Below are 25,424 nucleotides of genomic sequence, written 5' to 3'. Positions count from 1 at the left end.
AGCATCGTAAAGATGATTAATGTCTGACTGGAACACGAGAAAGAGACAGAATATGCCATTGAGAGGCATGATATGGTAAGGCAGGCCTCAATAGTCAATTACTTCTAATGGATTGTGCAAGGCCCTGTCCCACTGTCCCAGCCAGCCTAAACACCAGCATGATACTCCAGAGAGAGGTTAGCTCAGGCACAGAGAGGTTTTTCTGAGTCCAAATCCACATCTACAGTTCCTGCTTTCCCACTCCTCCCAGGAAATCCCTGTGGGTGGCAACCAAGCTAATACACTTCATAGTGAAATTGTCCATGCAACTACAATGGTACCTCAGTTTACGAACTTAATCCGTTCCGGAAGCCCGTTCTTAAACCGAGGCACGCTTTCCCTAATGAGGCCTCCTGCTGCCAGTGCCCTTCCACCGTTCGGATTCTATTCTTAGACCAAGGTAAAATTCACAAACCAGGACACTACGTCCGGTTTTGCGGAGTTTGTAAACCAAATCGTTTGTAAACAGGGCTGTTCTTAAAACCCAGGTACCACTGTAACTTTAATTAACACAAAAAGGAAAGACTATCCCCTGTACACTCTACTGTAGCCAGAACACAACAGGGCCCCATTCACACCATACATTTAAAGCACTATGATACCACTTTAAGTAGTCATGGCTTCCTCCAAATTATTCTGGGAGTTGTAGTTCGTTAAATGTGCTGAGAGTTGTTGAGAGGCCCTTATTCCCTTGCCAGAGCTACAGTACACAGAATTCCCTATGAAGAGTGACTGGTTGTTAAACCCACTCTTAAAGAACTGTAGCTCTCTGCCGGAGGAGAGGACAGGTGGTGGTGGATGTGCAAATCTGAGGCTCACTGCAAGTTATCCTTTTAAGGCTAAACCATTTAGTGTGACTTGAGAACCCTCCCTATGGCTACCAGCTCTTGGTTTCTGGAGTTTGTTAATGCACCTGTATGCATTTAGAGAGTTTGCGCTACTAAAGTTTTTGTCTTTGCTTTTGTTTGTCTAACAAATTGTCTGCTCCTTTTCTCTTTAGGCAATGAAACCGAAGAAAGGACTGAAAAGTATGTGTGTTTGTGTTTCCACACTTTTATGACCCTTTCGATATTGGCTTGGGGTGGAGATACTTTCCCATAGTGTCATCCAGCAGATGTAACATTTTCATCATCAGCTTGAGGCAAAAGCAGAGCCAATAACACTATGGCCCAATGTAATAGTGTGGTTATTTTGGAAAAAAAATGCATTGGATATTTTTTCTATGCTAATTAAGCTATTTTATATAAGTTACTGTGTACTGGGAAATTTCCAGCTTTCATCAGAACATTTTTTGCTGCACTAAAGAGTGATCTAATTCAGTGTTTTTATTTTACTTCTATTTTGTAAACAAAGCTAAAAAAAGTGACTCATCTTAATTTTTTTTGTCCCAATACACCACTGGCATTTGATCTGAAATATTTGAGAGGGAAAATTAAAGCGCATTTAATGCTCTTTAAATTGTAGAATTTTTTATTGGAATACTTAAAAATATTTGAGGACAATAGCATGTACTTCTTATGCATTGTTTAATTTTAAGAAAAACCCAAGCTTTTGACAATTCTGATAAATTTTAGCAGTCCAAAGAACTACACATGATATGCTCACTTGAATACTTGCTAGGGACAATCACCTGAAAAACATTAATTCCAACTTTGAAACAACAAAGATTGCCCACTACTCTATTTGCTATGGATATCCACTCATAGTTACTAATGAACTTAGAACAAAGAACATTCTCCATGGAGAAATATAGTGCCTGATAATAAAAGTGTAACACTGCAAATTTTGCTTTGCCCATTGAGAGCCAGCCCATTTGAGTTCCCCACTATCTTCCTTTGTTGACTGCCAAAATCCAGCATTATGGGTTATATCCAGTCATTCCAGGAGCACAAGGACTTCTCTCTGTGTAACAGGAATTTATCTCCTCGCGCTTCCACTGAAATCTGCTCCAGAACAGATTTTTTTTTGGGGGGGGGTGCAAGGAAAGGGAGAGGTGGAAGTCCTTGTACTAACTGAATGACTTTGTTAGCTACATCCCTATATCTGCATCAATAGTGCCCGTAGTTAGTGCTAACCAGGTTCCATCGCAGCCAACCCATTTCAAACCCACATTTGAGACCTTTGTTAAGTGGTTGATATCGGTTCACAGGGAGCCAATACACAGGATCTATGACGTATGTGGAGTTGATTCGTCTATATATATTTATTGTCTCTGGAGTTCCTGTCAAAATACGGCGGCCCTTTCCTAAATTTATGCTGGGATAGATTTTTGAGACTGTAAACTCTTGTTTTATTCTAGGCTCCATTGATGACGTTCTTGGTGATCTCCTTGGTGATGAAGGTAAATAAGCAGTGAAGTGGAAAAAAGTGTTTTACAATTCCGTGGGAACCAGTTTGTCAAGTAAGACTTTCAAATGAGACATGGCTACTAGAGGGAGGGCCTGTTCTATGATGGTGCCCTGGTTGTGGAGTTCCTTCCCCTAGCAAAACCGCCTGGTATAATCATCATTATTCTTTCAGGTGCCAGGTAAAGTCACACTATTCATACATGCTTCTAATAGTCTGTGCTTTTCTTTTTCAACTCTTGCTCTCACTGTTTTGTTGGGTTTGGGGAGGTTGTTTTTAAGGATCTTTTTAGATTCTATGGTCAGCTTTAATTTTCGTAAGTTGTCTTCTGTTTTAAGGGAGATGTGGGCAAACATTTTCCTAGGTGACTTAGCTGTGATGGCTGCTGTGCAGTGAGGAGAATATTGAGGGCTCACTGCATTTCAGAGAGATGGAGACAACCATTGTGTTCACCATGCTAGCCTGCTCATGTACTTCACAACTGATCTACCTGGGTCTATGTTTATGCAAAGTGTGCTCAAGCCCTAGGTTGTTTGTTGAGACTACCAACATCAGAGGTTGCTCAGGTTGCAGTGCAACTGTTAGGACAAAGGATATAACCTATGCTGCCACCTCCTAAAATCCCCATCTCTCATTCCTAGATGACGTTCCCCTTAAATCCAGCAAACCTGCCTCATTTGGTAATAGTGCAGGAAGACCCAGAGGAATCGCCTCACAGACCAGCAAAAAGTAAGGAATGGCATTGCTATTTGTGACTTTAATTCTTTCGCCACACGCAAAAAAAGATAGCGGTACTGTTGGAGCCTCTTGAGAATTCCCCCTTTATTATTTCCCCCCAGCATCTCTCAGTTTGCCCTCAGTTTCAAGAACCTTTTCAAAGTAGAGGCACTACTGAAATCTGAGTAATTTTGAGGGCGTTTCAATGAGGCCAGTGAAACTTTTCAAGTGTTGTTTTTTAGGCTACCGTATTTTATTATTATTCTTGCACATCCTAAACTCTGGATTTCCCTCCCCCAGGGGCCTCCTGGGGGATGATGTCTTCAGCAAAATGGCTCTTGAGGAAGAGGAAGTTGCAGAGGTGAGGGGGAAAAAATAAGAGTCCACATATTCTCTGCAAGGTAAATGAAGGCATTTCCATTGAAGCAACTGGACAGCTACTGGTCTTTTCCTGCAGGTTATTGCTGTATCTGAAAACATGGCATTGAAAGGAGAATATACAGTACATCAACTTCAGTCATGGGTGGTGGGGAGGACATGGACCTGTAGAACTTTTCCAACCATTTCCCACTGGGGCACAGTATTTTATCACTTTGGAGTATGAGCCCCATATTAATAATATGCATATGTTGGCAGCACTTGGATTAAGTGCCTTGGAGTGTTTGGTTTCCCCCCTCTTTTATTGAAAGGCAGCATACAAATACTGCAAGCAATTAAGCAATAACTTGTGTGTTCATTCATTCACCTCTAAGGATCCTGATATCTCAGATGCAGACCCAGAAGCTCTTCTAGAGACCTTGAAGGTAAATTGAGAAGACTTTTTTGTTTTCTTTGGCAGGGCAAAAATAAGTTGAGTGTGCTGTGCTCTGCCAAATGTGAAAAAGTGGAATACACTCATTTTGAGTATATGTGTTCTCTCCTGTGCCAGGATATAGATGACATGGACGCTGATCTTCTAGGCATAAAGAAAGCGCCTGCTCAGAAACTGGGGAAGAATGTGGCAAAAACTCGGCCTTTGAATGAGCCAGCAAGTTCTGCTAAGAAAACATCAGTCACTGAGAGACGTAAGACTCCTTTGTTTCAGGACTCAAGTAATACTCAAATTTATGTAAAGAGCTACTATAGTAGAAACGATCTTTTAGTGGTACCTGTTCTTATCATTACTACAATTTATTACTAGCCTTTCACCCTAATACCCCAGGGTGGATTACAACAGTTAAAACACAATATAACACTATATGAGAAACAGTTTAAAACAACTTAAACCTTTGAAGCAACTTCTTGTCATCCTTGTGGCCATGTCTATGATGATCACTTATTGATTAAGGACTAATGACATCCCTGAGAAAATGAATGGGTTGTGCCCTTATCTGCTTCTAATATTGCACCTGCAGAATCCTCTCCAGACTTTTCAAAAATGTTGACTCGCACCTGCAAGGAGCATTTAAGTTCACATTGATTTGAGACAGAACTTTCCTTGTTACATTAGAATTGGACACAAGCAAAAGTATCCGCTATACCTGTTGTTTTAATACAGGAGACTCAGAAAGTGGAATCGCTAAGAATCCCAGCTCTGCTCTCGCCACTTCCAGAAATCTGAAACAGAAGTTTTCTTTTGAAGGTAAGCTCTGCTTGTTAGCATGAGAGGGAGGCTATTTGTGTGTGTATGTGCGTACACACGCACGCACACATGCGCGCGTGTAAAATGCCTTTTTAAAAACCTAAGTTTGAGCATACAAGTACATCTGGATGGGGAAGGGTTAGGGTGTGACAGTGACACATTTATATACAACCAGCATGGGGCCTACCTGATTCAACACTGTGCTACTTCATTTTTTAAAATAAGTTTATTTATAATTTTCATTTATAACAAATAAACCAACAAAAAAGAATTAAACAATCTTCACATATCAAACCTCAACTTCCCTCCCCCTCTTTCAGCGGTTCCATGAATTTACCCTTTTTCTTCTTCTGCACATCCCAATTAACAATTTATTCTTTTCCAGCTAATGTCTTAATTTGTTTACAGATTGTAAATATTCAATAAATGATTTCCATTCCTTAATAAAAAGTTTGTTGTCTTGATTTCTTATTCTTCCGGTATGTTTTGCCATTTCTGCATAGTCCATTAATTTCTGTAGCCATTCTTCTTTTGCCAGGACTTCTTCTTTCTATTTTTGGTGACTATCATTCTTGAGGCAGTCATTGCATACATAAATAAATTTCTATATTGTTTAGGTAACTCTGATCCCGTAATTCCCCAAAGAAAAGCTTCTGGGTTTTGTTTTGTTTTTTACAAATGTTATCTTAAACACCTTTTTCAATTCATTATATATCATTTCCCATTAAGCTTTCACCTTATAACAAGACCACCACATATGGAAAAAGGTGCCTTCTTTCCCTTTGCATTTCCAACACATATTCGATTTTGATTTACCGGTATACATTTTTGCCAATGTACTTGGTGTTAGATACCATCTGTATAACATTTTCATATAGTTTTCACTTAAACTGTAGCATGCTGTAAATTTTATGTCCATGTTCCACAGTCTTTCCCATGCTTCCATGTCTATGTTATGACCAATATCTATTGCCCATTGTATAACTGAAGATTTCCCTTGTTCATCTTTTGTCTCCCATTCCAATAACATCTTATACATTTTAGACATCACTTTAACATTACAATTTAGCAGGTCTCTCGGGTGTCTCCTATCACTTTTGAATACTACATTCAGATGATAATATTGTATCCACATTGTTAACATTCCTGATAAATCCTTAAACTCTTTTAATTTAACTTTTCCTCCTTCCTCTTTTAACAAATTTCTATAAGTTACCTAGTTTTCCGTCTTCTTTTTCACCGCTATAGCTTCTACTGGTGTAAGCCATAGTGGTATTTTGGTGTGCAATAAATTTTTATATGTATCCCATACTCTATACAATTTTTTCCTAATTATATGGTTTGTAAATCCTTTATGTACTTTTGCCTTTTCATACCGCAAATGCATGTGCCAGCCATATATGTTATCATGACCTTCCAAATCTAAAATATACAGATTCTTCAATAACAAAACACTGCGCTACTTCAGAGGCCATTTTGCTGCAGGAATCCATCCAACCCTAAGTGATGGGCATGGAACAACAATTCACCAAAGAAAGGGCTATTAGGCATCATAAAATTAATTTACTAAGCACTGGATAAGGATTCGCTCTATAGCACTATCTTCAATCCTTTCCTAGTAATGCAGTCTCTTTCTTCCCATGCAGTGGCTGATGTGGTAATTTTGCTGCTCCGTTTTGCTCTTTGTCTGTTGTTTTGAAGTGATTGCCCACTCTCTTAGATGTGTTTTTTTTTCTCCCACAGATATAGACGACCCTCTAGCTGGTCTTTTGTCTGATGAGGAAGAGGACATGGTGAAGAAAGCTCCTTCCTTTGCCACCAAAAGTGTTCCAGAAACAAATGCTGGGACCTCTAAAGAGAAAGGTTAGTGAGGATACCAGAATTGCATCACTGGCTTGGCTTCTTTTTAAAGAAAAGCACATCACACATTTGTTTGTGCAAATGAAACAGTTGGCAGTCTTCATCTACTCATCGATGCTTGTGGTAGCATTTTTGGAAGTCTGTGAGAACATAAGAGCCCTGGTGGATCAGGCCCAGCACCTATCTATTCCAGTGCCCTGTTTCCTACAGTGGCCAACCAGGTGCCTTTGAGAAGCCCGCAGGCATGGCGTGAAGACAAGACCCCTCTCCCACTGTTGTTCCCCAGTAACTGGCACCCAGAGGTGTTGTGCCTTTAATCCCAGAAGGGAGTATACATCCATCATGACTAGTAGCCATTGATAGCTTTATTCCCCATGAATTTGTTTATTCCCCTTCTAGATCTATCTATTTATTTTTTTTAAATATATATATTCCGCTTTAAGCTTTGTAGGTCTCAAACCGGCTTGCAGCAATAAAATATACATAATTTAAAACATAAATCAAATCTCCAACATTTAGCTGTTTTTAGCACACACACACACACACACAAATACCCCAATACAGCTAGTGGCTGTAATGGTATATTTTTGGCAACAAGTTCCACTGGTAGCATTAAACTAAGTTTTACGCCAAGCAGGCTCACTGAAAAGATTGGATCTAACTTAGTCATGTTCATTAACTTCCATTGCACTAACGGGAATTGTTATGCAGGCTTCTGCTAGCAGGACTGGTTATTTGAATCTGGCTCAAAATATTTAGCATGGAAATTATCAGCTATGTATTGGTCACACTTTAAGTATAATCTGAGCAGTTCTTGATTTGGGAGGGAAGCCCATTAGACCAGTTCTGCAATAGTTAGACCTCATTGGTGAAATCTCTTTCAATTCCATTTATTAGGAATACCTGTGTCTGCAGCTCCTGGCCATGTTGCTGCCCCCGAACGGAAGCGGGACGAGTTAACATTTGAAGTTGATGGAGATGATCTCATGGATGCCATGGGGTTTGGTGAGAGCCCGAAGACAGAGCTGAAATCCGGAAGGAAGGACAGAGAGTAAGCAATCTCCCTAAAACTCACTAAAATGGAGTGAGTTGTGCGATACTTTCAGCTTAAAGGAGATTAATGGCACGACTGGAAAAGTTGAACATTGGGGATAAGCTAAGGTGAACGAGCTCCTAGTTTGTGCTGTCACTCCTGATTTAGTTGCAGTGCATCTAGGATAGGGCTGGCACGACTTAGGGAAAAGACTGTGTACAGTTCTGGTCTCCTTATCTCAAAAAGGGATATTGTTGGGGAAAGTTCAGGAAGGGGAAACTAAAATGATCAAGGGGGTGGAGCAAACCCCCTGTGAGGAAAGGTTACAGCATTTTGGACTTCTTAGTTTAGAGAAAAGGTGAGTTAAGAGGTGATACAATAGAGGTTTCTAAAGTGATGCATGACATGAAGAAAATGGATAAAGAAAAGTTGTTCTCTTCTCGTAACACTAGAGCTTATGGACATCCCATGAAGCTGAATGCTGGAAGGTTCAAGACGGGCAAAGCAAAGTACTTCTTCACCCCTACAATCGATGGCCACCCACTGGAATGGCTTTGAAAGAGAATTCAGACAAATTCAGGGGGGATAAGGCTATCAATGGCTACTAACCATGAGGACTATGTTCTGGCAAGGCAGTAGCCTGAATACCAGTTACTGGAAACTGCAGGAGGGGAGAGTGCTGGAGGCAGCATTTTAAAACCTATTTCTAGCATAGAGGTGTAAGACTTCTACTAATTTCTGGAAACAGCCAGACTTTTTAGTTCTGAGCCTTTATCAGAAGTGGCCTGTGTGTTTTCATTGTTTTCTCATCTGCCGTACAGTTAAAAGTAAATGCTGGAATAATAGCAAAGGGTGATTAAAAAGCCATTAAGATTCTCCTCTTGACCTCCGCATTCTCTGAACTGATCGTATGGGTTAGTTGATAGAGAATTTGCATTTCGTTTTGGCAGGGAGCAGTCTCGTCCCGCCCGATCCATGCTAGATGAATTGCTTGGGCAAGGAACAGCCAAAAAGCTTCTAGAGAGACCAAAGACAGGAGAACACAAGGAGTTCAAACTGGACAAGAAATATCAAAAGCAATCAGGCAAGTGCTGTAGGGGTGATGAAGCCTCTCGTTGCTTCTTCATGCACACAGTATTCTGGAAAGTCCTTTTGCCCCTCCTCCTAAAACACTGGAAAAGCCTGCAGCTGAAATTCAGTTCTCTCATAGGTTGTTTGATGATTGAAAATATCTTAGATATTGGTGGGGATCTCCTGACCCACAGCCGAATTTAATCCAACCCACAGCCATATCCACTCATGACTTCCATTTCCCCCACCTAGAGCTTATCTGCCTCTTCCTCTCCCTCTCCCTTTGGGCTGCTATTCCTGCCACCTCCCCACCTCCTTGGCAACTGTACCCAAAGCCTGTTCCTCTTGCTTTGCCAGCTCATGGACCAGGGTTTGGTGCCACTTCACAAGCTGAGCTCCGACTCCTCTTCCTTTCGTAAGCAAGACACGCCAACCCCCCTTGGAGAGTAGCTGTTGGTTATTGTTTGCCACTAAGCACTCTCAGAGCAGATGGTGCCTTATAGCAAGGTAGACCTGGTCCACCTACCTCCTTACTGTCTACTCTAGCTGGCAGTGTGTCTTCTAGCTTTCAGGCAGGGGTCTTTCGCAGCTCTACCTTGAGAGAACAGAGATTGAACCTTGGACTTTCTCCATGCACTCTGCCACTGAGCTACTGCTTCAACTTCTCATTTAAAAAAAAAATGAAATGAAGACTATTATGCCCCAAACAGGAGGCAGCTGCACCCTGTTTTCTACCTACCTTTTAGACCTGCTAGTACCTGGAGATTTCAGGGCTTCCAAGGCAGGGCTGGGGAGCCTGTGGCTCTCCAGATGTTGTTGGATTCCATCCTTCACCATCCCTGACCATTGGAAGCCCACCACATCTGGAGGGCAACACATGGGCTTCCTCTGCTCTTAAGTCTCTGAGGAAAGCAAGAGGGGGGGACGTGGCTGTGCATCCCATCAGCTTGACTCTCTGGGCTCTTTTTGTGTACAGAGAAGGAAGATACTTTGGGAGAAGAGTTCACTTTTGGAGCCTACCAGCCCACTGTGGCCATGATTCCAGACGGAAGGCAGTCAAGACGACAGTCTGTCAGGTAATGGTAGATGCACAAGTCACAAAATGTGGTTCGGTCTCCCACAAGGCTGCTTGTAAAATCGTGGCTCTCTCTCATTCGTTTCTATTTGCAGGTTTTCCTCGGAGAATCTCAGTGATCTTAAAACAGACCAGAAACCAGCGACTCCTCATTCTGGCCACACCAGCCCTGTACGCAACAGGACTGCAGCTGATTGGCTGGGGCTGAAAGAGGATGATTTTAAACTGCCACCTTCACCTCCGCTAAAGGAACCCAGCAAGACCAGCATAAGAGGAGCCACACTGGACAGGCCGCCTAGCCCTTCCGATGCCGAGCCCCCCATTCCTACCAGCCATCTTCCTTCTAGGTCAAAAGCATCTGCTGAAGAAGCAGCAGCACCAAAGCATGAACCCATCAAGGATGATGGTGGGGACAGCTGGCTGAGCAATGTCTTATCTCAGAAGAGAACTCGAGCTCAGGAGAAAGAGAGGAGACCTGCGTCCTCGGAGATTCAGCGAAAAGAAGTGGATCCCATCACTCCTACCAGGTAAGCTCAGACGTCGCTTGAATTCTGCACTTAACGTTTTTCAGATTCCCTAAACTGTTTTCCAAATTCAATATGTATATTACTATGCAGATTTCCCATGGGCACCCAAGTCATGATGCACTTAGCCATTGGTGTTGCACATGTCACCCTCCCTCGTTGCAAGTCTTGTAGGCTGGTTTTTGGGGAGAAGTATTGTGTTAATTAACTATTCCCATACTTTGGGTTTTGTGTTTGTTTGTTTTCAGCCAGGGGGCTCCATCCGCCTATCAGCAGTCTGTTGCCCCAGTAGATAGGCCTGCCAGACTGGAACAACCTGGGTAAGAACTTACTTGTGGGCTTCCACTTGGGCATTGTCATAAGGCACTGCAGGAACAAGGATGCTCGACTAGATAGGCCGTTGGTCTGATCTAGCAGGGCTTCTCTTAGGTTAAGTCCTCTGGGTTATTGTCAAGTTGCTCTTCCTGGTGCTGTACATGAATACATGAATGCACAAAATGAAAAAGGAAGGAGGAAGACTCTTTCCATTCCTACAAAGGAGGATCTGAAGGGTCAGGAGATGCTGGTAATTCTAATCGACGTGGTGACTGAAGCTGCAAGTCCAAACACATTTACCAGGGAATAAATCTCATAGAACACATATTGGGAATTGCTTCTGGGTAACCATGTTTCAGATTGTTGTGTGAGAAGAGATTATTTAATCTGGAGCAAAATACCTGCATTTGTGTGGAATTATGAGGATATTCCTATGTATTCAAGGATGTTTAAAAGAGAGGGTGCCAGCTCATTAGCTGTTGGATTGGATGATCTAAAGATGGATAGAATACCTGATTGAGTTGTAGATTGGCACTTATTCCATAATATAAGGTGATTATTCAGACGTCCATTTATTAATAATCTCTCTCTATCTCTTTCTGTGCTTGACACAGGTCTTCCATACCTCTGTTAAGATCTCAGGAACAAACCACTCCTGCTTTTCCATCTAATTCCAGGAAAGGGACTCCTTTTGGAGACACCAGTAAGACAAGTAAGATTCAAACTCCAGTTAAACTGCCAAGGGAACAAACATTGCCAGCATACCTCCCATCTTTGCTTATGTTGTTGTTGTTTTCCAATCAATTGTATAAATGAATCTGCCCCTACAGAGTCGCTTTCCAAGAATGCTGTTTGACCTTCACTAACCTTGAAATAGCAAATGATAGAAGCATTTCATGTTTGGGCTACCAAATGCGGCGCACTGAACTGCACTTCCTCTTGGTGTCTGGGAGAGAGAGTACTGTTTGGTGCTCTGACGAAGGGGAAAGCTTCTTGTTGCACATCTTGCTTCTGGCATCATCTCTTAGTTCATTTCTCTTCCAGTTTGATTTAGACTTGTGCTGAGGCCCCTTCCCCATCCCACTCTTTGTAGAATACTCTATATTTGGAAATCTGATACTTGCTTTTGCTCAGTGCTAATATGCCCTGTTGTCTGCTGATGTTCCTTTTCTCCTTTCCTCCTCCTGTTGGGTTTGGTGTGGTAGAAAGAGGTTTGAAGCCACGCTTGGTGCTATGGAAGTGAAAGGGACCACTCATCCTTAAGCTGCCCCATCCTGTCCACTCTCTTCCCACTTCCATTTGCCCACAAGGTTTTCTGTGCAAGGGACCTGCGGAGCAGAGAAGGGTGAAATTTCTATAGTCCCTTACCTCTTTCCTTTATGTTTGAAGAGCAGCTAAACAGCTATCCTGCCTCCTTTTAACCGTGAGATAACAGAAATGGGAGATACAGTCCCTACCTGTGTCTTGCTATATAGGGAAAGCATCTAAACCCATTGCTGCATCTGAGCTCTTTATGGATTGATTTTACAGCACCTGCAGCTTTTTTCCCTGGACACGAAGAAATCCTCCCCATTCCTATGCACTCTCCGGTAGGTAGGAGGTGATATATTTTTTTACTTATCGAGGAACAGAAGTGGGAGGGATAGATGAATAAATGTATTTAACAAACACTCGTCTAGCAGCTCATACAGACGTTATAACAGTTCCCGAACTTTCTTTTCTTATTGTGCATGTATTTAAATAGAAACTGAACTTAGCCGAGAAGGCTGCATAATCCATTAACCAGGGTGCATTGACTTCTGGAGTGGCCACATCCTGCCCCAAGATAACCTTGGTGCACTTTGTGGATCTGGTGTTCTCTTTCCAGCTATGGGGATAAATTGGAGGCTCTCATACTCCCATAAACCCACTGGATTGAGAAGGGGTCCCAACTGTCCCCTAGGCCAGCACCTGGCACTTGCAAAAAAAATTCCTGATTTAAAGCATTCCCCAACAGATACTGAGCTATTCTTCTTAGATAAACATCCGGGAAGGGAGATTCTACAGTTCCACATTATATACAGCACTCCCAAACTAATTTCCATAAGTGTAGGGTTCCTCAACAGGGGAAATAACTTCCCATATTTGTATGTTTCTATATCAGGAGATGTCTCTCCAGCATGTTGTTTTCTTCTATAGCAGATCAGACTCAGGCATGATTGCCGGATGGCATGATCTGCTGATACTGCAGCACTCTTTCACGAGTGATGCTAAGAACAGTATTCAAAGTTCTCCCTGTTTGCAAGTTGAATGATAAGAGCAGTGCTGGACAGAATGTTCATTTCATTTTACGGTGGTTCTTTTGTGTGCTCTCTGCCACGGGGATGGGGCACTTGTGGCCATACATTTGCTGATGGGCTCAGACTCCATCAGTCAGCAGTGGTCAGGGATGATGGAGGTCCCACAACATCTGGGGAGGGCAAAGGCTCCCCACCCCAGTTCCATCACATTCACAACACATGAGGGATGCAGTGAAGCCTGCAACACATTATTCCCTTGTGAAAACGGCCTCCTTTATCTTCTCTCTCAACTCCTCTGCCCTTTCCCAGCTCCTGCACTTGGAACCGCACATGCTGAGCCCACCTAATAGCAGCGAGTATGAAAAAAGGCTGGCGGGTCTGCAAGCGCAGCTGCGAGAAAGCCTGGCGAGCAATCAGGCGGATCTCCTGGGTGCTCAAACTCGCATCGCTGAGCTGGAAGGACAGGTAAGTTAATTGTGCTTAAGGCATGAAATAGAAACAGCTGCTTTTTGCATCTAATTATTTTAATGGAAGCACCACGGTATGCATTAACAGCACCCTCAGAGAAGGAACATGAATCCTTATGTAGCCAAAACAGCACCATCCACTGCAAGTGGAGGAGGTTTCAGTAGACTTGAGGAAATCCCAAGGTTTGCAGAAGTACAGAATGCAAGAAAATCCCTTCTGGATAAGGCCAAAGGCCTATCTAGTGCAGCATCTGGTTCTCCCAGTGACTGCCAGAGGCCTATGAATCAGAATAGTAGAATTGTAGAGTTGGAAGGCACCCCGGGGGTCATCTAGTCCAACCCCCTGCAATGCAGGATTCTCAACTAAAGCATCCATGGCACATAGCCATCTAACCAGGACTCTCCCCAATGAGATTCCCTGTAACCAGCATTCAGACAGTGGGTGTAGATCATAGCCCTCATGCAGTGGCAGAGCTGCATGCTCCGGCATCCAGGAGCGGAGAGCAGGCGGGGCATGGTTGATGTGCGTCCCAGGGGGCGTGGCGTGCGTCCCGGGGGTGTGGTGCTCCGCTTGCGGGGTGCCAGCGTGGTGGGGGTGCACTGCGTGTGTTGGGGCGGCTGCAATGGTATCCCCCTCCCTGATGGTGCCGGGTCACTGCGCTCCCCCCGCCCCCCTTTCCTCCGCCAGTGCCCTCATGGGTAGTTGCCTTTGATAACTATAGCCCCCATTAATTTCCCTGATCATCTTCTAAAGCAGGCATAGGCAAACTCGGCCCTCCAGATGTTTTGGGACTACAACTCCCATCATCCCTGACCACTTTTCCTGTTAGCTAGGGATGATGGGAGTTGTAGTCCCAAAACATTTGGAGGGCCAAGTTTGCCTATGCCTGTTCTAAAGTCGCTGTGGGAGACTATGCCATGGTTCAGCTATATGCATAGTGAGAAGAAATTCTTCATTTTAACTGTCCTTAATCACTTAGTGTTCAATGACCCTGGGTTCTAGTATTAGGAGAAAAATCTTTGGGGTGTGGGGTGTAAGGAGACCTAAAGCACCTCAACAAAGACTGAGCATGCTCCGTGGGCATATAATGTTGATTGACTCTTAGGGATGGAAAATTGGAATGGAATATGCTGGAAAAGGGTATGACCAGCTAGCTAGAAATCTGAACAAGAGGACTCTACACTGCAACCTTTTGTTGCAGACCCAATATGTCATAAATGTGGATGGATAGTGAGTGTTGATAAACATGGCCTTACTCTGCTGTAGGAACCATGTCTGTGTAAGTAGCTGAGTGCATGTGAGTCACGGAAATATGATGACTGCTTAGTCACATTATTTAACAGTAAACATCCTTGTGGTGGTCAAATTGCTTTCTCTCTCTCCTCCATCCCTCCAAGGCTTCCCTACATTAAATCTGAAACAATGTGAGTGGCTCCAAACCAAGTAGCTGTACCCTGTTTACGGATATTCATAAGTAAACTTGTTTTAAAAAAAATACATTTAGGTCAGGCGGCTGGAGCTGGAGAAGAATCAGCAAAAGCTGCTGTTGGAAAGTTTACAGCAGCGCCATCAAGAAGACTTGGAGCTCATCGAGAATGCTCACAGGTACTGTATTGGCAGCCGTTGCTGGTGCTCAATGGGACAAGTAGAGCAGAAAGCAGGAAGACCAACAGTAGGTGGCGCTAGAACCAATGGCAGGCGGGAGAGCCGCACCATTACTGGCTATAAGCAAAATGGTAAGAGGATGGTGGATGGCTTAGAGCAGACTGATCTTGGTGGCGCAGCGCTCCATTCGCCTTAATGGATCAACCTCCACTGGGCATTGGTTGTTCTGAACGCACAAACTCATCCTAGAGCACCTGCCCCAAGGATCCATATGAAACACGAACTACAGAAACTTACTCATAGGCACATCTTCCTACAGGGACTTGCACGGTACTTATTCTTATGTATACCAGGAGCATATTCTCTTCTTGCCTCTTTCCAAATGATTAGGTCCACTGTGAAGTGTGTTGCCATCCCTTCCCTGAGCGCGCATGCAGTATGACCAGTATATATCTTCCTTGCCAGTCACAGCCTGTTTGAGCAAGAGAGCTAGAGGATTTTGCTACAATCACAGTTCTACCACCGGAACTATTGCTTTGACACATCTTCATCTAACCTCCCTACAAACGAATCAGGATGAATGCTCATTGAATAGCCAAAGTTGTGGAATCTCTCTGCAAACAAATCAGGATGGGTGCTCAATAAATAGGTTGTGTTGGAAGCTCCCAGTGTTTCAAAGCAACCAAAAAAGCATATCATAAAAGGTTAAAAGCATACAGCATAAGAAACAGATAATGTCAAATAAAAACCACTTTTAGAAGATGAGGTTATTGGTGCTACAGTGTAATGCAGGGGTGACCAACTCCCAAGAGACTGTGATCTACTCACAGAGTTAAAAACTGGCAGTGATATACCCCGTGTATTGGGGTTCAGATCAAAGTTGTTGAGCTTTTTTTAGGAAGGAGGAAGGCCCATTTTGGATTTTGGGGGGGTTCGGGTGGTGAAAGTTGTTGAGTTTTTTCAGGAAGGAGGTAAAATATTGAGCTTTTCTTAGGGGAGCCACAGTTGTTCAGCTTCTTTGGGGGGAGCCAGTGATCTACCAGTGATCTACCACAGACGATCTACCTGTTGGACATGCCTGGTGTAATGTATATGGAAAACGAGAGAGAGATGCTGGTGTGAGAAGCTCAGTTTTCAAACCTAGGCAGCTATACAGGCAAATAAGTCGTAAGCCAGTCACTAGTTCATTAATTACAGGCGGACAGGCAGACATCATTTTATTTGTATGCCACCTTTCCCTAGTTAAAAACCATGCTCAAGGCAGCTTCCAACAAGAAAAGAACTACATAATTACAAATATAACAATAGTCATAAACAATTAATAACACACATCAAAAAGTACACAGCCAAATTAACAATTTCCACATTACATCGTAAGATTAAAAAAACCTAAAGATACAAAAATTAATATCAATAACAGCAACAACCCCCCTCCCTTGAAATACCAGTGAGTGAACAATTACACAAGAATATTCTACATCGCTTTTTTCCAACCCGAACACACTTGAGAACCCGTGTGGTGGTGTTTCCCCTTCTGGCATAGGAACCGCGTAAAGGTGATTGAGGACTCGTACCACCAGCGTGAGGAGCGCCTCCGGCAAGAGAACCAAGAGCTGGCGGGTCGATATTTATCTTGCTGCCAGAATGCAGAGGAGGCCAAATCGGAGTTGCTGGCCCAACACCAGCGCCGGCTGACAGAGCTAGAGCAGGAGAAGGCCAAGGATATTGATCGGCTACGGGAGCTTCAGCGGTATGTGGTGAGGGAGGTTCAAAGGGGTTTGGGTGGTTTTCCAAAAGCCCAAGTCAGACAGTCCATCCCGTTCCTTTTCCTTTGACAAAATGCTCGAACTTCAGTCCTTCCAACATTTGGCCACACTTTCTGTGTGACCTGAAAGCTTGCCTTATTTGTGGAAAGACCTTTATATCTTTAGAGAGAGAGAGAGCACGATTTAGATTGGCGCAAACTCTGAAGTGAGATTCGTCCCAAGAACCTGTTTGTTTTACTCCGTTTTCCTAGCAAGCATGGGTCTAGTGTCTTTTCCCCCTCCCCCTTTGGGGACCCCCAGGATGTCTATTCTGGAAATGCGCAAAGACCACGAAGAGCAACTGCAACGTTTGAAACAGCTGAAGGCTCAGGAGATCGACGCAGTGACCAGCGCCACCTCTTACACCAGGTAACACCTGCTGCTCACCTGTGATCTCAAGGAATTGGAAAGAAAGAGAAGCCAGTGCTAGGAAACAAGGAGCATAGATGGAGAATTGTCTGAGGTGCTCAAAGGGTATCTAGTCTTTCAGCAGCAGTAACCAAAAGGGAGATACTTGAATGCAGGTAGTCAGAGACAGAGTTGCTGGACATATAGGAATTCTCATATACACATGACGATTGAGAGCCTCTCTTTACAAGGAAGGATACCTGCTGCAGTCTGGTACACAAATCCGGGTGTTCAGGGTTAGTGGGAGAATATGATCAATGTCTGCAGAAGGTGTGGGTGTCTTCTGCTCTCCTACTGGCCAGTGGCCCCATCGGGAGTGGTTCTGCTTCGCAGATGAGCACTGCATTAACATCAGCCGCAGGGAGTGGTGGTGGAGTCTTCCTTCCCTCCTTTGCCAAGATCAGCCTTTGCCAACCTGGTGCCTTTTAGTATTGCTGGACTCCCAGGCCGCATTAGCCCCCAGCCAGCATTGCCCAATAGTCAGGAATGGTGGATGCTGAAGTCCAACAGCATCTAGTGGGTACCAGGTTGAGGGAGGCTGGCCTAGGTGAACCATAGGCTCTGCTTTGCTCTTGCAGCACTACTGGGAAAGTGAAACGGGTCAGGAGAAGTCTGAGGGTTTTTGCAAAGAATGGGAAAGGGAAGGAAACCTCCACGTGTTGAAACGGAGTTAAGATGTGAGAGATTCAATGGGTATGTTTGGGGATGCTGCTACCTAAGGAGAAAGGGGCAATTCAGGAGGAATCGCACTTCTCCAAGGCTGTTTCCAGTGACAAGGTGGCTTAACAGTGCTGTTGTGAGAGAAACGGGGGTTCAGGTGGAGGTGGAGGTGGAGGTTAGAGGCCACACGCCCCAAACACACACAAGTTCTGAGCAAGACCTGAGAATTTTGAGGCACTGGCGCAAGGATCTTAAACTGATAAATCTGGGGGGGGGAAACTAGTTTTGTGATTGTTAAATTGCTTCAGGATCTTTCACGGAAAGGGAAGTGGTATTCATAAATGAATGAAGGAATAAATAAAATGCTGGCCAGAAATGCAGCCTGCGTATCCTGGGCAAAAAAGGGCCAACACTCCTCCGCTCTAAATTTGCGCCCTTTATGACTGAGTAGCCAAAACATGTCTAGCCCGCCTCCAGAAGAAGAAACATCTAAGCCTCGCTACTGCATAAGAAGCTTTCTGGCTCATGTTCTTTGTGCCAATGGGAAACAAAAGGATGTATGGTACTGGGCAGCTTGGCGCTCACGTTGCTTTTTCCCAGGTCTTTGAATGGTGTCATCAGTCAGATGGAGAAGTTCTCCAGCAACCTGAATGACCTTGCTAACAAAGTGGAGGCCACTCACCACACCACATCCCAAGGACTTGAGATCGGGTCTCGCCAACGGGATGAACAACTCAGGGGTACGTGCCTTCCTGACTCTAGGGACCTAAATGCCGCTTCCACAGGACTTCCTCTTTCACTGGGGCACTTCTAATTTAGGAAATGGAGATTTTGAATCAGCTTCAGCAGATTCTCCTGCAGGGCCATGAGACTAGTGTAGAATCAGCGCAGAAGTATTTCTGGAACTCCCCCTTTTGTGTGTTCCAAAATGTGATGGCGGCTGTTGTCTGGGGTTGCCTCATCTTCCACTTCATTTCTGTGAGGTAAAATTACAAATTTATTGGAAATTGGTAGGGATAAGCTGGTTAGCACCAGTAATGCAGCCTAAAACTGTTGGCACCAGCGGGGAGGGTTGATTTGAACAAAGAGGTAGGCCCCTATACTATTGGAGCCTTGCAAAGTGTTGGTAATTCTTTCTTCCTCCCTTCTGAAGTTCTGGAAGACCGTCTGATCCGGCAGCAGAGAGACATGGAAGAAGAACGCAGCCGGCTCCAAGACGTCATCTCTAAGATGGAGGCCAGGCTGAATGAGCAGACTCGCCTTCTGGAGCAGGTGAGCTATTGCTGGAATGGCAGCCATTTATTGTAGCAAGAATGTGACTTGTGGGATTCGCAACTTTAAAGGGTGAACTATTTTTCCTCCCCAGCTCCTCCTCAAATAACATGTTTGTTTTAAGGTGGCTTGAGTTATCCACTGGATTCCTGAGTCCTTTTCAATTACATTTATTTACTAGCATCGAGGAAACTAAGCGGTCCACCAAATAAATGCTGCCTCACAGCCTCGCTCAGGCTGGTACCACTTACAGGGTGAGGCGTGGAGTAGAGTGCACAGAAGGGGCAAGTGAATATCAGATTTGGCAAGCAGAATTTTACAGAGGGAACCCACAATTTCCGTTAACACTAGATTCTTAAGATCGTAACTGTACATAAAATGGTAAAGGGTGGACATATTTCTTGATTCAGAATGACATGTTGAGATCGGAGTAGTGGTTCTGATCCAGTTTGCTGTTTATGAAACTGCTCCTGGTAAACTAATTCAGAATAAAATACCTGTATTAACATAGAATTAGGAAAAGATCTCACAAACGTGCGTTGAAAGAGTAGAGGAAATTATCTTACCCGCTGTCATTATATTAGCAAAGGGGATTTTGGAATTTTTTTTATTTATCATGGTTAATTGAATGACATGTCTCTAAAGTGGGGGTGGGATGGAGAACGTGGTCCTTCAGGTGCTGAACACCTACCATCCCCAGCTCTGGGCAGTGGTCAGGGCTGATGGCAGTTCAACAACATCTGGAGGGCCACAGGTTCCCCATTCCCAGTTTGAAACTTTGAGCGTGGCTCTAAGCCATGTTTATTCTTCTGAAACTGTTCAGAGGGGCTTGCCCCCCCCCCCCATGAGTTAACAGAAGAAAATAAGAAAAAGCAAATTGTTCACTGATCAGGGGTTAAGGATTGCCCCATTTCCATGGCACACTCCTCCACTGTCTTCTGAGACAGGCGAATGCCAATAGCAACTTGTCTGCGTACATTAGTTTTCTTACTAAGTGAAGGGTTGCTGTGCGGTGTGGAATTGCATCAGGTTGATGACACAGCTGTGTCTAGAATGAATTTCAGTTGAGCAACACCCACTATTTGCCCTTGCTTGCCTCCTTGCAAGGGCCCGTCCTCGGCTTGTCATGAGAGCTTGTCCTTTTGCTGCTCCACTGAGCCCTGATTTCTTCTTAAAGTAGCCACTGCCGCCACCCCATTGCCCTAGGATTGTATCCAACTAAACTCAGTAGATCCACTGAAATTAACACACCTAAGTTAGTAATGCCAACTTCATTGGGTTTATTCTGAGTAGGACCAGCATTGGCTGCAACCCTTAGATGTAGGACTCTTTCTGTAATTACCCACGTAAAGGTAAAGGTAAAGGACCCCTGGACGGTTAAGTCCACTCAAAGGCGACTATGGGGTTGTGGCACTCATCTTGCTTTCAGGCCGAGGGAGCCGGGGTTTGTCCACGGACAGTTTTCCGGGTCATGTGGCCAGCATGACTAAACTGCTTCTGGTGCAAAACACCGTGATGGAAACCAGAGCACACGGAAACACCATTTACCTTCCCGCCACAGCGGTACCTATTTTCTTGCATTGGCCTGCTTTCGAACTGCTAGGTTGGCAGGAGCTGGGGCAGAGCAACAGGAGATCACTCCATCATGGGGATTCAAATCACCGACCTTCTGATCGGCAAGCCCAAGAGGCTCAGCGGTACCCTTTGCACACAGACAAAATAGAGCTCAAGCCCTGAAGCATAAATATTCCTTTAATTAGCAGACAAGCAATAGATACAGATCTTGTAATTCTACCACCCTGCCTTGGTGTGTCTGCCTTAGCTTTTCTAGCAACTATTCTGTTACAGGTATATTGTTGTCCACTCTGACCTGCTAACCAACTGAGTCTGTCCCTCTCTCAGCTTTCCATTCCCACATGGTCAATCAGCCTCCCCCTTGGACTACTGCTGACACACCCAGCTGCATTGCTTTCTTGCCTAATGGTGGGATGAGCCTTCCCTGAGCAGATTTTGTGTCTTTCCACCTTAGGAACGCTGGAGGGTGACAGCAGAACAATCCAAGGCATCGTCTTTGCAACACTCACTAGAGGAGCAGAGGAGGGTCATGACCCAGCAGCTGAGCATGGAGAAAGAAGAGCTAGAGAGGGCAAAGGTTAGAAGGGCCCTTGGTGGTTTTCTTTGTTTTTTAGCAAAATGATGTTACCAACACACTGCAAAGTGTAGACTGATCCAGTTGTAAATATGTAGCAGTCTATACCAACCTGGAAGGTGGGAGGGGAATTTCTATACACCTCTTGCATTTCCTGCTGCTCTTGTTTCTAGATAGAGGTTCCTCCATGACAACAAAGGGAATTTTAAAGTGTTGGGTTTCTCTCCCCGCCTAGGCAACTGGCTATAAGTTCAAGACACACATATCGACCTTTAAACATGCAATTTTGGTGTACGAGGCCTCTTGTTGGATTTGACGTCGTTCTGGGGCTTTCAAGAAGTACACATTACTTCCCTGTGTTTCTCTTCATTGCTCCCAGAATGCTTTGCTTGACGAGCAGAAGGCTGTCATGCAGAAATGTGCCACGGAGCGCCACAAGCTTGCTGCAGAGTGGTCTGAGCTCCACACCCAACAGAGGCTGAGCAAAGAACGCACAGAGAGGGAGGTGGACCGGGCTCTGCAGATTGACTCTCAGAGAGAAGGGGCCATCATGAGCCTGGCAAAGGTAAAAAGGGACTGAAGCAGAGCATGCTGAGTTCTGGAGTTTTCTTCCAAGGCTGCAGCCTAGGGCCTAAAGGATATGAAGTGAAAATAAGAGGTGGGAGAATCTGAGAAGATATTTAGGTCGGGGCTATGTGTGAGGAACCTGCGACCCTTGAGATGTTGTTGGACTTCAACTCCCTTCAGCCCAACCAACATGGTTACAGTAATATATTACCGTATTTCTACTTTGTCTTTCTACCATTATGCGTACACACAAAGAATTAAACAATACAATGTAGGTATGGAAATATGAGATGATATAATTAAATTAGCTGGAGGATCTTTTCCCGAATAGCCATTGCCTGCTGCCTTATATGGATCTAAGTCATTATAAGGAGCTGCCTTATATTCCATTCACAGTAATACAAGATAGCAAATCTTACAGGCTCTTTTTTTTATTAGGAACGCGCGGACCTGCAAATCAAAGCCAGTGAGCTGAGGTCGAGGGAGGAGCAGCTGGCGAGAGATCGGGAGATTCTGGAGCAAGAGAAGCAGGAGCTGAGGCTGGAAAAGGAAAGGGTCAACGCAGCAGCTTTGCACGTCAAGCAGAGGACTGAAGAAATCCATAGCATGAGCAAAGTAAGAAAGCCTCATGTCCCCCCTTTTCACATCTAACTGTGCTAAGAAGGCAGAAGAAGAAGGAAACTGAGTCAGAGCAGAATGTAGGAGCCAAAGAACAGGTTTGGCTTCTGATGGTCTGGTTTCTAGTCCTAGGTGTAACATCAGAATGTGATATTTTGTTCTCTCAATTATGGAGATGCTGAGGCACACCACATTGTTCTTGGGTTGAATTCAACAAACACATTGCATGGATGGAACAACTTCTTGTGCAATGGAACTTCTCCATTCTATCTTTCCATTGTATGCCCCCAAACTCCCCCAAACCTTCTCTGCAGGGTTGAAAGTAGATTTTGGTGGGGAGTGGGGGATGCAAAGGGCACGTGGGGGGAGAGGGAGGGAAAGTTCCATTGCACAATCAGAAGTCATTCTGCTTATGCAGTTACTTCACTGGAGTCAACCCTTTGTGCCAGATTCAAGTAGGTTGTTGCTGTAGCAGAAGCCAGCACAATGAGTTCCATTTGCAAAGTGGGACTTCCTCCCCCAGCACAACCTCTGTGTCCTCTGAGATCTGTCCAGAGGGGTTTGGAGAACCCTCGGAACAGGAGGAGGAGAGGGGAGATTGTTCTGCCTGGCAAGCAGAAATGTTTGCACTGACTTAACGATCACCATAGTGCAATGTTGCATTCCATCCCTAGTAAGGAGATATGGGGATGTGCCGGTTGCAAGGAAATTATTTTGTGGTGTCACCTGCTCCTTGAAAAATAGTATTAAGACCTCACTGCTTGTTGCTCAAGACGGATTTTGTTGTGGTAAGCACACAGTAACACGGAATGTGTAATAACAAATTGGGTCCTGATTCTTTCTCCTCACACTGCACAGCTATCCTCAGAGAAATATGAAGAGGGGGAAAGAGCCCTCCTGGAGGCAAGGAAGGTGGAGTCGGAGCATCAGGCCAGGCTGCGTCTTGTGCAGCATCAGATGGAGCGACTCAGGGAGCAGGAGGAACTGCTGCACCAGGTGATTTCTCTGAAGCTTTTAAACTATTTTGTTGCCTGTGTGCCAACATCTTTGTCAGTGTTGGCATTATTATTAGTAATAATGATTCATAATAATAATTCATAATAATATGTATTAGACTTATTAGTTTAGGACAGCTGTCCTAAACAAAAGATACAAATGCCACTTTTTTAAAAAATCCCACTACATGTGCAGTAGAGATTCCTCTCCTCATGCACCCCTCAGGTCTGTTTTGGGGCAGCTTTCAGGTGGCTGCACGGAGAGAGGAAGTTCTGCAGAACATGGTGCAAGAGACAATCACACACAGGAGGCTTTGTTTTGGTGGTAGCTCCTGTGTTCTAGAATGTTCTCCCCTCTCTCTTGTGAGGTGCATCTGCTGCTAATGCTGTGTAGTTTTGTAGGCAGCTCAAGGCACACTTCATTGCTCAGGCTTATGAAGGGTTGATGTGAAATGATCCACTCCCTCCATTATTTCATACTGATTTGCTGCTGCTTTTATTACAGTCTAATGTGAGTTAACTGTGTCTTTTCTTGTATTTTTACACAATGTAACCCACCCTTGGACCACCTTTGGGTGAAGGGGCAATAATAAATCCCATTCAGTCAAATAAATAAATTTAGGAGGCACATGGCAAGTTTTAAAAACTCAATCTGTGCACAGCACAGCTGCTGAACGTGAGTTTGTTGCCCTGTACCACAGAGCCTCCCACCAGAACGTTTCTTAATTCTCTTTCTCACACTGGACTCTGTCAGGAGCACCTCAGCTTGTCTCAACAGAGGAGGCAGCTTGAACAACTGCGGGTGGGACTTCCAAGCAATCCATTGGTGTTCCAGACCACATCCCAGATGCCGTTGTCAGGAGCTCAGGCCAATGCAATCTCCAGGACACACTGTAAGTAGCTACGTAGCCGCTACCAATCCCTTCAGGAATGTTTTTGGCGGGAAGCCTAAGGATAAACCTTGGAGATGTTTGGGACATTATCTGTAAGGGCCTTTGTGTGGAGACTCATTACTCTAGCTAAGTTTATTTCCTTCCCAGATTTCTCTTTTCCTGTTACTGATCTACCTAAAGCCAACCCCACAACCTCTCACGGCCAATCAAGTTCAGGACCAGCAGATCTCTATGCTAAGCTGGTGCTGCATAAGATTTCAGCTGATCGGGTAAAAATTAATTCTCTAGCATTTGATCTTCTGTAGACTGGGAACATTACCTCTGCCCTGGGCTTGTTGTTTCTGTTCTGATGGTATTTATACAACTTTCATATTACAGATTTATACTTAGCTCAGTTTCAGTTCTAACCATTGCATGCTTATCTAAAGAAAAGCTCTGTTTAGCTCACAAGACAGATGGATTTATTATTATTATTTAACAATATTTATATACCACTTGGTTGTAATAAAACTTCTAAGTGGTTTACTCACTAAAGTAAGTTGGTAAATAGGAAGGTCGCACTATGAGTCTGTGACACTCACAGATCCTGTTAGTTTGACTTTTCTTTTTCTTTTCTTTTTCTTTTTTTGCAACAGGATCATGATTTCTTGGAGGAAGAACAGTTCTTCTTAGAAACCTTGAAGAAAACCTCCTACAATGCTCCATCCCAGTCAGCATGAGAATGGAAGAGTCCTGAAGGCATCCCTGCCTGGACTGATGGTTTCTCCTAATAAAGATGGAACTTTATCATTTTGATATTTTTTTTTAATGCTTCCAGAGGGCGGTGGTAAATGTAAACATGTAAATGCCAAACCTCACCTTAACAGATACTACATTTGTAAAATAAAACTTTTTAAAGTTTCCTGTAACTCCCTGCTTTTGTGAAAAACATAGGAGTTTTTTGGGCTGAAGCTTTTTGTTTTTAGGTGCCGTTGGAGCTTGATCCATTTGGGGTAGCAAGGTGCTCCTGGTTACCCTGTCTCTCCACCCTATTGCCTTTTTGCATTCCTTTTGTGGGGGGCTCTTCCCATCCCCTGTGAGCCAAAAGAGGTCAGTAGATGACCC

At 44.2% G+C, this 25,424-nt stretch overlaps 1 protein-coding gene across 1 annotated transcript; it reads left to right on the top strand.

Annotated features, from left to right (window-relative positions):
• The first annotated feature begins 1,010 nt into the window (after positions 1-1,010).
• FBF1 (Fas binding factor 1) lies at positions 1,011-25,228 on the top strand. The gene is made up of 28 exons (XM_033139350.1): positions 1,011-1,067; positions 2,339-2,380; positions 3,027-3,114; positions 3,403-3,463; positions 3,855-3,905; positions 4,031-4,166; positions 4,640-4,723; positions 6,467-6,586; positions 7,481-7,634; positions 8,567-8,700; positions 9,664-9,763; positions 9,858-10,289; positions 10,535-10,606; positions 11,216-11,313; positions 12,132-12,190; positions 13,190-13,345; positions 14,853-14,953; positions 16,497-16,703; positions 17,020-17,127; positions 18,427-18,566; positions 18,980-19,098; positions 21,128-21,250; positions 21,627-21,812; positions 22,253-22,429; positions 23,291-23,428; positions 24,182-24,320; positions 24,468-24,589; positions 24,956-25,228. The coding sequence occupies exons 1-28, from the start codon at positions 1,043-1,045 to the stop codon at positions 25,037-25,039; spliced, it is 3,456 nt and encodes a 1,151-aa protein (XP_032995241.1). The 5' UTR covers positions 1,011-1,042; the 3' UTR covers positions 25,040-25,228.
• Positions 25,229-25,424: the final 196 nt, after the last annotated feature.

This window comes from Lacerta agilis, chromosome 2 (assembly GCF_009819535.1).
Source record: "Lacerta agilis isolate rLacAgi1 chromosome 2, rLacAgi1.pri, whole genome shotgun sequence".
Lineage (NCBI taxonomy): Eukaryota > Metazoa > Chordata > Lepidosauria > Squamata > Lacertidae > Lacerta > Lacerta agilis.
This window is presented reverse-complemented; position numbering and strand designations above follow the sequence as displayed.